This window comes from Patagioenas fasciata, chromosome 1 (assembly GCF_037038585.1).
Source record: "Patagioenas fasciata isolate bPatFas1 chromosome 1, bPatFas1.hap1, whole genome shotgun sequence".
NCBI classification, from domain to species: domain Eukaryota; kingdom Metazoa; phylum Chordata; class Aves; order Columbiformes; family Columbidae; genus Patagioenas; species Patagioenas fasciata.
The window spans coordinates 42,662,246-42,675,762 of NC_092520.1; the positions used below are offsets into that span (position 1 = coordinate 42,662,246).

Below are 13,517 nucleotides of genomic sequence, written 5' to 3' on the forward strand. Positions count from 1 at the left end.
AAGCAGCACACTGTGCTAAGTGCTGATTATTACTTTCAAGCAAGCATCTTACAAAAGAGCAGAATTGTGAAAAGTTATCTGTGAAGTTCAATTTCTTCTCAAATAAGCAAATAAGAAAAAAGAAATTGGAAGCAAGAGTCATAATAATAGTCATAATAAAAGTTTAATATAATGAATTAAAAACAAAACAAAACATACGATCTGTAATATTTTAATTTTTCACTTTTATTTATTGCTAGTATAGCTTTAATGTCTTGAAATGGAGAAAATTCTAAACCTCAGAAAATATACTTCCAGGTAAGACCTAAGTGATACAGTGAGTTAAAGATGTTTTTCTTTCTCATCTCTGCATCTCTCATTTTATTATTTATTTCAACTATTCTGGTTTGCCTGTTTGTTTGAATATTTTCAACTTAATTTTACTAGTCCAAAGGATGTTAGAAAGAGAAAGGAGCTTAAAAAAAAAAAAAGTGTAAAAATGACAACTTTAATAATCAGAATTTAACTAGAAAAGATAAGGAATCTGATTTCTTCTTTGTAGACCTAAGAAGTAGAGACATAATTAAACTTAATTAAACTTTTTACTCCAAGCTGGTGTGTTTAAAATTAACTCATTTGAAAGGAAAATATAGAAGCAATTTGAAAACAGGAAGCCATACTTTTCTGTGTCCTTATGTCAAAACGCATAAGATTCATAACTTATTTTCCAGGGACACCTTGCCGTGTGTAAAAGAAGGAAAATTACTAATTTAGAAAGAGTCCCAGAGACTCAATTATCAGTGACATTTCAGAAAGGTTTTCTTCTCACTTCTGTTGGTGGTGGTGCAGAAACAAATAGTAAGTTGTATATGTGTACAAATATGTAGTCTTTAAGAATATGTGTAACTTTTTACAGTACATTATTTTTTTAATACTGAATATTCAAAAATTGTGATTAGAAGCCACAAGGTAAAAAGCATAAACCTGAACAATAACAGTTTTCTACAGTTTGGTTCCAATACTCTCTCCCCTTGAAAATAGATTTGTATGTCCATTTTAGTCATAGGTATATGGAGTAATTTTATTTTCCAATTAAATTACACTGATTTTTTTTTTTTTAACCAGTATGTCCTAAGGTAATTTCTTGCACATACTTAACTTATATTAAACTTGAATTGAAAATCTCAAAAGCTTAAACGGTTCTTAAAACCCCAATTCACTTTTAAAAGTGCATGCATTGTGCACTAAAAACAGTGTTCTCATGACACTACAGTATCTGAAACACTTCCAGTTGAGTAAGCAATAAATTAGTCCAAGTAAAAAACAAATAAATACTGCTTTGGATGGAAATGTCCCATTTAACATGTTTGGTACTTTCTTATTTTGATTTGTTTCTTTCCGTGTTTTTGTTTTTTTATGTTTTTTTCCTTAAATTATTTAATTATTTTCCTCAAAACATATTTTTCTTCCTCCAAGTATTAATAATATAATATATTACATTAAAAAAAAATGTCCAGCAATATGATTAACAATGTCATGTTCCTGTCTGTGACACAATTTCTTCCATAGTCACTCAAGTATAGTAATCTATCACAATATCCTCTCAGATGGCTGGACAAATATTTAAATGGGTCTTTTGAAGAAGCAACAATAAAACACAAAAGAAAACAAAAGAAAAAAAAGCCTGTTGTTGTCTGGAGTCATTCTAGTTTTCAATGAACACTATCTATCTTAAGAAAAAACATCTTACAGATCATCCATTAAGTGTAGGATGCCATAAAGTCTGAACACAGGCTGCACAGGCCTTCTTGCAGATTTATATTTGCTATTTACAGTGCAAATAAGACATTTTGTACAATAATATATTTCAGAAATGTATGCCTGACAGAGCATAAGAAACAGAAAATCACAGAATGCTTTAAACTTTCAGTATGTTAGTGCTAACTTGTTGTTAGCATGTTACAAATAGCTTGTTGATACTAAAAGTCAATTCAATGTTACCTCTGGTAATCCCATCTGTTGCATATTGTTTAAAAACCAAAATTAAAAAAATAAAAAATATCTGAACTTTTGCTTCATGTTGACCCTGGATACACAGCTCATATCTAAGACCACTGAAAATGTTCTGGAGACATATTTAATAGCCTCATAGAATAATTTTGTTTCAAAGTGATCTCTGGGGTCATCTAGTCAAACTGCCTGCTCAGTGCAGCAACATTTTCTGTCAAGTCTTGAATATCTCCAGGAACAGGTCCCAAAAACTCCACTGGTTGTATTTGACTATTCCCATGGTTAAAAAAAAAATTGTAATATCCAGTCAGGATTTTCTATATTCCAATTTATGTCTGTCTGCTGCTTACCACTCTGCAACTCCAACAGTCTGGCACCATCTTATCTGTATCCTCCAATCAGGCATATATAGAGAGGAGTAAGGTCTTCCTTAGCCCTCTCTTACCTAGGTTCAACAGGACCAGCTCCCCCCACTTTCCTCATATGCCATGTACTCCAGCACCCAACAAGCTTGGTGGCCTCCGCTTGTCTCACTCCAGTATATCCATGTCTTTCTTTTACCGAGGTACCCAAAAGTAGACACAGCACTTCGTATGTGGTGTCATGGGTGCCAAACAGGAAAGGGTCACCTTCTTTAACTTGCTCACTTTCACTAATACATCCAGGATGTTGTCGGCCTTCTTTGCTGCCAGGCTACATTGCTGGCTTTTATTCAACTTGGTGTTCATCAGGATCCCCAGGTCATTTTTGCAGCACTGCTTCCTGCACAGTTGCTCTCCAGACTGCACTGGTGCATTCAGGTTGTTTGTCCCAGATTGCAGGAGTCTGTGTTTCTCTTTGCTGAACTTCATCATGTTCCTGTCAGCTCATTTCTCCAGCCTGCCCTTTAAATAGCATCTCTGTCCTCCAATATTGATCATCTCCCCCTGCCAATTTGGAGACATCTGCAAACTTACTAAGAGAGAACTCCACCCTATCATCTAGATAATTAATAAAATTGTTTAACAGTATTGAACACAGGAATGATCCCTGAAGAACATCACTATTTACTGGTCACCAGCTGAACTTTTTACTACAGATCATGATTCTTTAAGCCTGTCTGTCCAGTCAGCTTTTCACCCATTTTACTGTCTAGTTATCCATATATCATGAATGTGGTGATAAGGAGGTCAAGGTCATGAAAACAAAGCATGATATGAAGTTAGCAAAGCTGTTAGCTGGTCAGCTATTTTAAATAGTAGAAAGCCAACTGATGACCCTATGTATAAATCCTATTAAACAGTATATGTTAAAGAACTCTTAAATTACAGTACTAGAGAGTTTGCTTGCCCCACTTGTTATCTGACCTTAGTTAAAGCCATATTAACACTGAAAGAAACTGCAGATGTCTGAATGTACAACCACAACTCATTAATGATTGTCACCACCATCTATCAATATCTCAATAATATTTTTCTTAATTTCAATATGGAGTTTTGTTACAATATTTCAATATGCTTCAGGATGAGCTGTTGTAAATGGAACTGGATATGAAAGGTTTTCTATATCACTTCTTCCCCACCCCACCAAGTTTTAACTCTGAAATTCTGTGGCTTAGATAATAAACATAACATGATCACTGAAGCTTTTCACCATAAAAGACCATTTGAAAATTTGCATAAGGCACACACTTCACATAAATGAAATGGTTGCTCCATCTGGAGTATAATCAGAATTCTCAGTAAGTTAAAGGGTCTATATAGAGTCAGTACATGTCACTGAGATTAGTCATGTGCTTATAATTAAGTTTGAATAATATTTTACTTTGCTAAGACTAATGACCCTTGCAGTGTGAAGCACAGAACTGCATCTATGAGAGACTAAACACCTTCTAACACTTCATTGTAAGGTACTTGAAAACATTCTGTATCTCCCAGGCTTGGAACTGTAACATAAGTTAGGGATCTATATATTGTTTTTTGCATTTTGACTGGGTTACAGACACATCATTCACTTAATTCATATATGTTCTTCTGCACAAGGAAATTTTACTTATGGTCATCCTCCTACTTGATGCCTCAAAGTAACTCAAAGATTTTCCAAGTTCATGTTTGGCAATTGATCTTGGAATATGACGAAATAAAAATGTGGAACAAGGTCTATAATCTCAATTGTCAAACTGTCGTTTCAAGATGCAAAATGATCACTGAGGTTTGAGTTTCCTGAGAGGTAAAACACTGACAGATTAAATACATGTATCTATGAGGTATTTCAATTTCCCATTTAAAACAATTTGGCTGCAGTCAAATGGCTTGATATTGAGATGAAGTAACTGGTAGCATAACTTGGAATGTCACACCATAAATTTCTAAGCATAATCTATATGTCATAAGACAAGCAGAACCATGTTCTTTATGGTAAGAGAGAAAGCAAACTACAGTTGCATTCAAAACCTTACCAGGTATGAATAAAATTTTTAAGAATTTCCCATGCTTTAAAATCAAACTGAAATTATCTCTTTAAGGAAAACTATTACAAACCTTTCATGTCTCAATATTTACTAATGTAGAAAAGTAGTTGACGTGAGAAAGGCTAATGGTACATTAAAGTCACAGAGTTCATTAAACTAGCATGGTCTGTTACAAACTTTCAGGAATAAATGCATAATGGTTCAAAGTACATTATAAGAAGTCATATATTCTAAAAAGAATTGCATCTTGATGAGGTTGCCATGACAATTTTGAATTAGACTTCATTCTGTTTTATAAAGAGACAGGTAAGATCATACACTACAACTCTAATTTCTAGCAAGTATGACAAGCAGATAAATTGTTGACTTCAGAGGTTATCCTCCCTACAGATGAAACACCTGATAATTAGAAGAATAAAGAACTGTCACTAAAAATGTGTTAAAAGAAAGCATTTGCTTTAGCTTATTGATATTTTCAGTTTTGCTGCTTTTTATTTAAAGACATCACATGTGCATTACACTGTACTATCATATAACTCTGACAATATATTAGGAGTTTAATGTTATCAGACATATGGTTTTGCAGATTGAAAATTCACAGAACTTGAGAAGCTAGTAAAAACCCAGATTGTAATTAAGAAGTACAGAAATCTTAAATCAAGTGAGACATATTTGTGCTGCCATTTAAATTGCTGGATTCATTTAAACAAACAGATGAATAAATAAATAGATAAATACACAAATAAAAACTAAAATTTAAAAAAATCCCACAGCTAAATGTCTAAAAGAATAAATCAATGAAATTTTGTATTTTTTTCTCTTGTTTTAACTTCTGTCTTCTAAGGCTCTAACTTAAAATGCTGATATCCAAGTTCCATTTATAAAAAGTACAGGGAATGCAAAGATAGAAATCTCCAACTTTCTTTGTTCACTAACTTTTTATTAAGTTTACATTCCCTTCTTTCCTCACTACCCTCATAACTTCTTATTTGGCAAGTGTATTTTCTAAAGATTTTTCAAATGTTCACTGGTTTTCCTACACTGGTGTTCTTATCTTCCTTTCTTTATTGTCTCTCTTCCTCCATGTACACATTCTATTTTCCTCACTTAGATTTTGCATTCCAAAAGAACGATATGATATTTGACACAAAAGACCAAATATCTTAATAAATACCAGGGATATTTTGCTTTTGTTTACAGAAAGGATTATATAACTGTACAGTTAATTAATTTTACTTCCATTAGAAGCTTTCTCCAGGCTCAACAATGACTCTTGGCATTTTGAAAAAAGTTTCACACATCTGAATTAAATTCAGACATACCTGTGTCAACTATTCAAATAAAAATTTGTATTCATGGCTGCCACAGATTTCATGGTTGAGCAGAATTGAACAGTTATCTAATGTGACAAAACACATGTGTTGGAAATGATATATCTCTTGAAGTCAATAGGATTCTTAAATTCAGTGATCTGCTCTCCAGCAGCTATTTGTTCTTCAATATAAAGAAAATTCCAACCTCAAGTCTTGTCCTCATAACATTATGTGAAAGCCCAAAGCAAACTGGATATATATATATACACTATATATATACACACTATATATATATATATATATATAAATTATTTATTTAATGAACACCACCGTCATTTAGACTTTATAAAATAGCAACTCTGACACTAGGTAAGAAAATTTCTTTGGAAAAATGAAGAACATTTATGGAGATTCAATGAAGCAAACCATCTTCATGAAAATACATTGACATTCACTAAAATGCTACTGTGAAGGCAACTGTGAATGACTTTCTAATTAAAAATAATTGGTGGAGGAAAGGTGTAAGATATTTGCCAGGTACGATTAAGTCAGAGACTTATGCTAAGGTTCCAGCCACTTTAAATGAGTACCTCAGCTGCGGGCTACAGAGAATTAGGAATCAATTAATGTTTGATTTCACCTATGTAATTAACTAAGAAGCAAAATACTTCCAATATGAGATTTAACTTGAGTCATATATCAAAATTACTACGTATTCTATAGCATATGCAATGTCTATAAATCTATTTTTGTAAGATGTGCAGAATTATTGGTGGGGTTTTGTTTGTTTGTTTGTCTTTGGTTTTTTGTTTTTGTTTGTTTGTTTTTTGTTTGTTTGTGGTTTTGTTTGGTTTTTTTAATCCCAGGAAACTTTATGGTACAGCACTATTATTTCTGATCCGGCATACCTATATTCTCTATAGCATTATGGTTAGTTGATTTTTTTTTGAAAGTTTTGGCTACAATATTTAACTGATGGGGTAAAAAATAATTTATTGTGCTTAATATAGAGTAGATATTTTTCTAGATGCAAAGAACAAGACAAAAGGTACATAATTTCAGTCATTTCCTCCATTATTTTTCTACTTTGGGGACAAGTATATCTACTTCATTAGCTTTGTTTTGTACTCTGTTAAAAAATGTTTGTTATGATGATTAGCATTATAGAACAGGCTATTCAGATAGTCAGCTATAATTCCCTATTCACTGAACTGATATATCACTAAAAGACTCTGGAGCTATAGTTCTAAATATCCAGAAACTCAATATTACTGAAGACTAAAAGAAATGTAGAAAGAATTATTTCACTCTTCAAAAACCATTAGAGTTCACTCAAATGCTGTCAAAACTTCTCTCTCTCCTCCACATTTTTTCCCTAAAAGTGCTTTTCATATATCGGAAAGATTGATTTTCTGGTAAGTCCACTATTTATATTAAAACTACTTGAAGTAACTATTTAAGAAAATTGGCAAATTCCCTTTGCTTGTTTTACATTTCAAATTTTCAGGGACAAAAATTATTTTTCCTTAGAAAGCAGAAACACCCAAAATTGGAAAGTTGTATTCACGAATCTGTTATTTTGCCTTCATATCAGGAACTTCTTAACTATTTGTAATTTTTTTACAAGCAAATTTTCCCATCCTTTTTAAAGAGAGCTTTCCCTCAAATCCTCTGCATAAGACAGAGGATTCCTAGTTTTAGGTTTGCTCTCATCACAGTTCCATCACTATTTCCCTGGAGTCTGAAGGAAAAAATAAAGCTTTCTGTCACCTCAGAGACTGTGCCTCTGCTCTTGGCTCTGCTCATTACTTTCCTACCCTTTCTTTCCGTTACAAGGTCTTTGTTGTTCCTTACCACAGTCTCCAGGGTATATACCTTGCACTCCAGAAGTTTTTCCCAGTTATACATGCATGCAGAAAAAATATTTACTTTTCTCTTATGTAGATTCTTTCTGATCTAGAGTGTTGTAATCAAGACAGGCAATAAGGCACCCTTCTTCCACTCGCAACTGCTCACCTACAGCGTTTGACACCAAACAGTAGATCAAATAGATGTGAGCTGCCTCAAACTTAAATGCAATAACATGCTGCCTATTAAAATATCATGCACTATGAAGCTTAACTTTTAGGATTATGTTTTGACTGTGTCAGAAGTTTAATCCCGTAAAGAAAAAATAGCATAACTGCATAGTTCAATAGATGAGAGCTAAAAGAAAGTGTGATTATTGTGCATGCTTACAAATATAACTGCGGTTATGTCAGAACTTGCTTATTAATTTCTACTGACTTCCTTTTTGATCCACCATCTTTTGTTGGTGATTCATCCATTACACATAATTCAGATTTTAGACACAAACATTAAAAAAATAATAGATTATATAGAACATCTAATATCTTAGAAATGGGAACAAATCTTTGTGATGCATCAAATAACTATGTCAGAAGTTGTCAAAGGTATTGTAATTAGTAATTTCATTCACCAAAAATTATTTCAATAAATTGATTTAAAGAATAATGAGAATATTTTAAACTCAAGCTTTTTCTCTATTAGGTGTTTTAATTTTTTTTCCTTGTTGTTTCATTATCTTGACTATTGTTTCATTATATTGCTTTTCACTCATAAAAATCAAAGTACTATATAAACATAAAAATATATCGATAAATAAGGCTGAGTTTTTTCAGCCCATATCTACCCACTTCAAAAGCAATCTCATTCTAAGGTAGATCATATGAATTCTGCTCTGACAGCTTATTTTTCTCCACTGACAGAAGGAGGTTAAACTGACTAGATTGGACCTGGGAAACTACATTTTAGATGGTTAAATACACAAAAAATTAAAACCAGCCATAGATCTAGCTCCATAAGTATAAAATGGATATAACTACCCGTGCTGTAGTGGCAAGATAAACACAGCTAAACTGTGAATCACAATATGGTATTAATTACTGAAAAGAATAAATAAAATAAGGATATAAATGCTGGACAAGCAAAGCAGATTCATTGAAACTTTCTATATTGCTTCAATAATAACTTCAGTAGAGACCTTAAGGGTCTATTATTTCTTAGAAATTATTTGCAATCTAGTCTATATGTAAGCTTAATTTCATGAGCCAGAAGTTTGTATATTTGTCAAACTATCCAGAATGAAATGGCTACCAATATGATTTAGTTTCTGAATACGTAGCATGTTCTTATTTCATTGATTCTGATTAATTTTCAGTATTAATGCCCTACCTGTTCTGTCAGGTATAACTGGAAAAAAATTATATATTGTCAGATAAAATTCTTCATGTCTTCAACTTTTTGTCTGAATTTACTTCACAAATGAATATAAGGAGGGATAGTTCTTGACCAAAACAAAAACAAAAACAAAACACCCCCAAACCAACCAAAACTTGCCTCTATATTGTTCCCATGCACTACAACAGTTAAAAAGCTTCTCTAAAGATAAACAAAAAGGAACAGTGATTAAAATATCCTAAGGATTTAGAGACAATTTTCCTATTATAATATCACCTGTATGTGGACATGCATCTAATTAAGGTATATTCTTTTCTGACTCAGCAGATGGTGCATTCAGCGTAGCAAGACAATTCACACAACTATACTGGAGCTGAGAGGAGTCACCACTCCTATGGTTTCAAGAGGATCATTTATGAAATAAAGTTCCAAGTACAGAACAATTTTAAGCAGAAAAGTAACAAGATACTTTTGCTTACAGAAGATATAGAGAATTCAAAAGATCATAATTCAGATCTTCTAAAACTGCCTTACCATGGTGTAGTTGTGAGCCACCTTCATAAGCTCTGTGCATCCTTGCGCATCAGCAAACGCACGTATTCCCAAACAGTTGGATGGGTGCAAAAGCTTCATTAGGAAATGGCAGCAAACCTCTACTACTTGTGGGAGCTGGAGGAGGCAGGCAGCTGCTAGAAGATTTTCAATGGTGTCTTCTTTCAATTCCAGGCAGCCTAAAAAAAAAAGATTGATAATACATGCTAATTTATTTACTTGGTATTCACAAAACATGCAGTATCAAAGCACCTTTTATAAATAATCCTATTTTATAAATAATCCGAGTATTAGATAAATATCTAGAAAAAAGTGAAGAGACGGAGCATTAGTCTCTCTCCCAGGTTAGAGATTATTTACACAAACCGGACATCCACAAGTCCACGGGTCCCAATGGGATGCAGCCATGAGTGCTTAGAGAGTTGGCAGATATTATTGCTAAGCCACTCTCTATCACCATTGAAAGGTCTTGGAGAACAGGAGAGGTACCTGAGGACTGGAGGAAAGACAATGTCACTCCAGTCTTCAAAAAGGGCAAGAAGGATGACCCAGGAAAGCACAGGCCAGTCAGCCTCACCTCCATCTGTGGAAAGGTGATGGAAAAGCTCATTTTGAACATCATTTCCAAGCATGTGGAGGTAAAAAAGGTTATCAGGAGTGAATGAATGGTGAGAAGGCTCATGAACTGGCTGGACGGCAGAGCTCGGCGGGTTGTGATCAATGGTGCAGAGTCTGTTTGGACGCCTGTAGTTAGTGGGGTTCCCCAGGGGTCAGTACTGGGACCAGTCCTGTTTAACCTGTTCATCAATGACCTGCATGAAGAGACTGAGTGCACCCTCAGCAAGTTTGCTGATGATAACAAACCAGGAGGAAGGGCAGATATACCAGAAGGCTGTCATTCAGCGAGACCTGGACAGGCTGGAGGAGTGGACAGGGAAGAACCTGGTGAAATTTGACAAGAGCAAGTGTAGGGTCCTGCACCTGGTGAGGAATAACCCCATGCACCGGTACAGGTTAGGGGCGGACCTGCTGGAAAGCAGCTTTGCAGAGAAGGATTTGGGAATTCTGGTCAACAACAGGTTGATCATGAGTCAGCAATGTGCCCTTGTGGCCAAGAAGGCCAATGGGATCCTGGGGTGCATTACGAAAAGTGTGACCAGCAGGTTGAGGGATGTTATCGTCCCCCTCTACTCTGCCCTGGTGAGACCGCATCTGGAGTACAGGGTCCAGCTCTGGGCTCTCCAGTTTAAGAAGGACAAGGAATTACTGGAGGGAGTCCAGCAGTGGGCTGCAAAGATGATTAGGGGCCTAGGACACCTTTCTTATGAGGAGTGACTGAGAGAGCTGGGTTTGTTCAGCCTGGAGAAGAGAAGGCTGAGAGGGGATCTCATCAATGTTTATAAATATCTCAAGGATGGATGTCAAGGGGATGGGACCAGACCCCTTTCAGAAGTTCCCAACAACAGGAGGGGCAACAGCCACAGACTGAAGCACAGGAGGTTCCATCTGAATATGAGGAAAAACATCTTTACTTTTAGAGTGCCAGAGCAGGGAACAGGCTGCCAAGAGAGGTTGTGGAGTCTCGTTCTCTGGAGACACTCAAGACCCACCTGGACACATTCCTGTGCGATCTGCTCTGGGTGACCCTGCTTTAGCAGGTGGGTTGGACTAGATGATCTCCAGAGGTCACTTCCAAACCCAACCATCCTGTGATTTTGGGATTCTGGGATTCTTTGACTGGACTCCTCAGTGTCCTGAACATTAAAGTATTAGAAACATTACTGCTGTTAATTCAAGTATGTAATAGGGATACAAATGAAGACTGTAAAGTGTGGGAAAAGAAGACAAGCCTCAGGAAAAGGGGTTTTGTTTCTACAGTGAGACTAAAATCTGGCTATCTGCCTATCAACCTGGCTGTGATTTTTTTTGACTTGAAATTGGTGACAAAATTTGCATTATCTACATTGCTACAGAGCAAAACACAGCCATTTATCTCCCTGCAAAGAATCAAATAACTGGCTAATGCAGTATGACTAAAACCATGCAACTATCTTTAAATTACCCTTAAGACCTACAAACTTTGTATTGCTTATTTGTAATATGACTTTGGGATTCATTTTATCTGAGTAATATATGGCAGGACCCCAACAGCATATAGTTATTCAAAAAGACTTTATATTAGCTAAAAAGCCATATATGGATGCATAATATTTATATTCCATTAATACTTATATTTTCATTTTGTAATTTCACAAATTATCTTTATCTTGCAGGCTGATACACTTTAATAAACTGAAGGTGAAACAGACAAAATAAACTTCAAAATAATTTCTTTTAGTGAGGAATAAGTGTTATTCTTGTCATCATGATCACCCCTTGACCTGTCATTTTTAAACAATTTTTTTTTTTACAGAATTAACTCTTCAAATTCTCTTACATTGATAACTTAAGAAACTATAAATTAGAGATCACAAAGATCACACTTGGAGAACCATAAAAAAAGCATAGGAAATTAAAATGTGCAAATATTATATAAATTGTAAGAAACTACCACTTCTGGTTTTATTTTGCTGTGCTTGGAAAGATAATTTCAATCTACAAGAGGATTAAGCGTATATTGATATTTCTATTCGAAGTAGTATAGTTCAGCTGTTATATAAACTCACTCTTCTCCTCACACAAATTTTGTATCTGTTGACACATAAAGAGAAATCTACTAATCTTAATAGTTCCATCACATGGTATTGAGCAGTTCTAAAATTCACAACAGAATGCCATTGAAAAGAAAAGCTGCTTTGTATTAATACTGCAATACCAAGCTCAAAATACAATAACCATACCACTGAAGATCCAACCTTTTCTCCTTCTTCCACTGTATCTGGAGCTTTTAATATAAGATGGAAACTGGGAAGTTACACTTTACTATATTTAGTTATAATACACCCTTTTGGAAAGGTTAGAGCATCAGGTCAAGTACACAGCGTAATTTCATGGTTTTCCTCTGGTAATTTTTATACATCTATTAATGTCACATGAGTTTCTCTTTATGCTATCTGACATTTTCTCACTATTTCTTTTCACTATTTGTTTATGCAACATGGGCAGAAAGCACACTTAGCAGCTGATTCTTGGCTGACCTATGTATTTCACAGAATCACAGAATCAGAGAATGTTAGGGACTGGAAGGGACCTCAAAAGATCATCTAGTCCAATCCCCCTGCCAGAGTAGGAACACCTAGATGAGGTTACACAGGAAGGCATTCAGGCGGGTTTTGAATGTCTCTAGAGTAGGACACTCCACAACCCCTCTGGGCAGCCTGTTCCAGTGGTCTGCCACCCTCACTGAGAAGCAGTTTCTTCTCAAATTTAAGTGGAACCTCTTGTGTTCCAGTTTGCACCCATTACCGCTTGTCCTACTGTTGGTTGTCACCGAGAAAAGCCTGGCTCCATCCACGTGACACTCACCCTTTATATATTTGTAAACATTAATAAGGTCACCCCTCAGTCTCCTCCAAACTAAAGAGACCCAGCTCCCTCAGCCTTTCCTCATGAGGGAGATGCTCCACTCCCTTAATCACCTTTATGGCTCTGCACTGGACTCTCTCCAGCAGTTCTCTGTCCTTCTTGAACTGAGGGGCTCAGAAGTGGACACAATATTCCAGGTGTGGTCTCACCAGGGCATAGTAGAGGGGAAGGAGAACCTCTCTCAACCTACTAACCAACCCCTTCTAATACACCCTAGGATGTCACTGGCCCTCTTGACCACAAGGACGCAGTGCTGGCTCATGGTCATCCTGTTGTCCACCAGGACCCCCAGGTCCCTTTCCCCTACGCTGCCCTCTAATAGGTCATTCCCCAATTTATACTGGAACCTGGGGTTGTTCCTACCCAGATGCAAGACTCTACACTTGCCCTTGTTATATTTCATTAAATTTTTCCCCGCCCAACTCTCCAGCCTGTCCAGATCTCACTGG

At 35.5% G+C, this 13,517-nt stretch overlaps 1 protein-coding gene across 1 annotated transcript in view; it reads right to left on the reverse strand.

Moving 5' to 3' along the window:
- Positions 1–13,517, reverse strand: part of KLHL1 (kelch like family member 1) — a 213,802-nt gene that overhangs the window by 110,980 nt on the left and 89,305 nt on the right. The window contains exon 4 of the mRNA XM_065832465.2: positions 9,526–9,722. Coding sequence (XP_065688537.2) covers positions 9,526–9,722 — 197 coding nt within the window. The remainder of the gene's footprint in view (positions 1–9,525; positions 9,723–13,517) is intronic.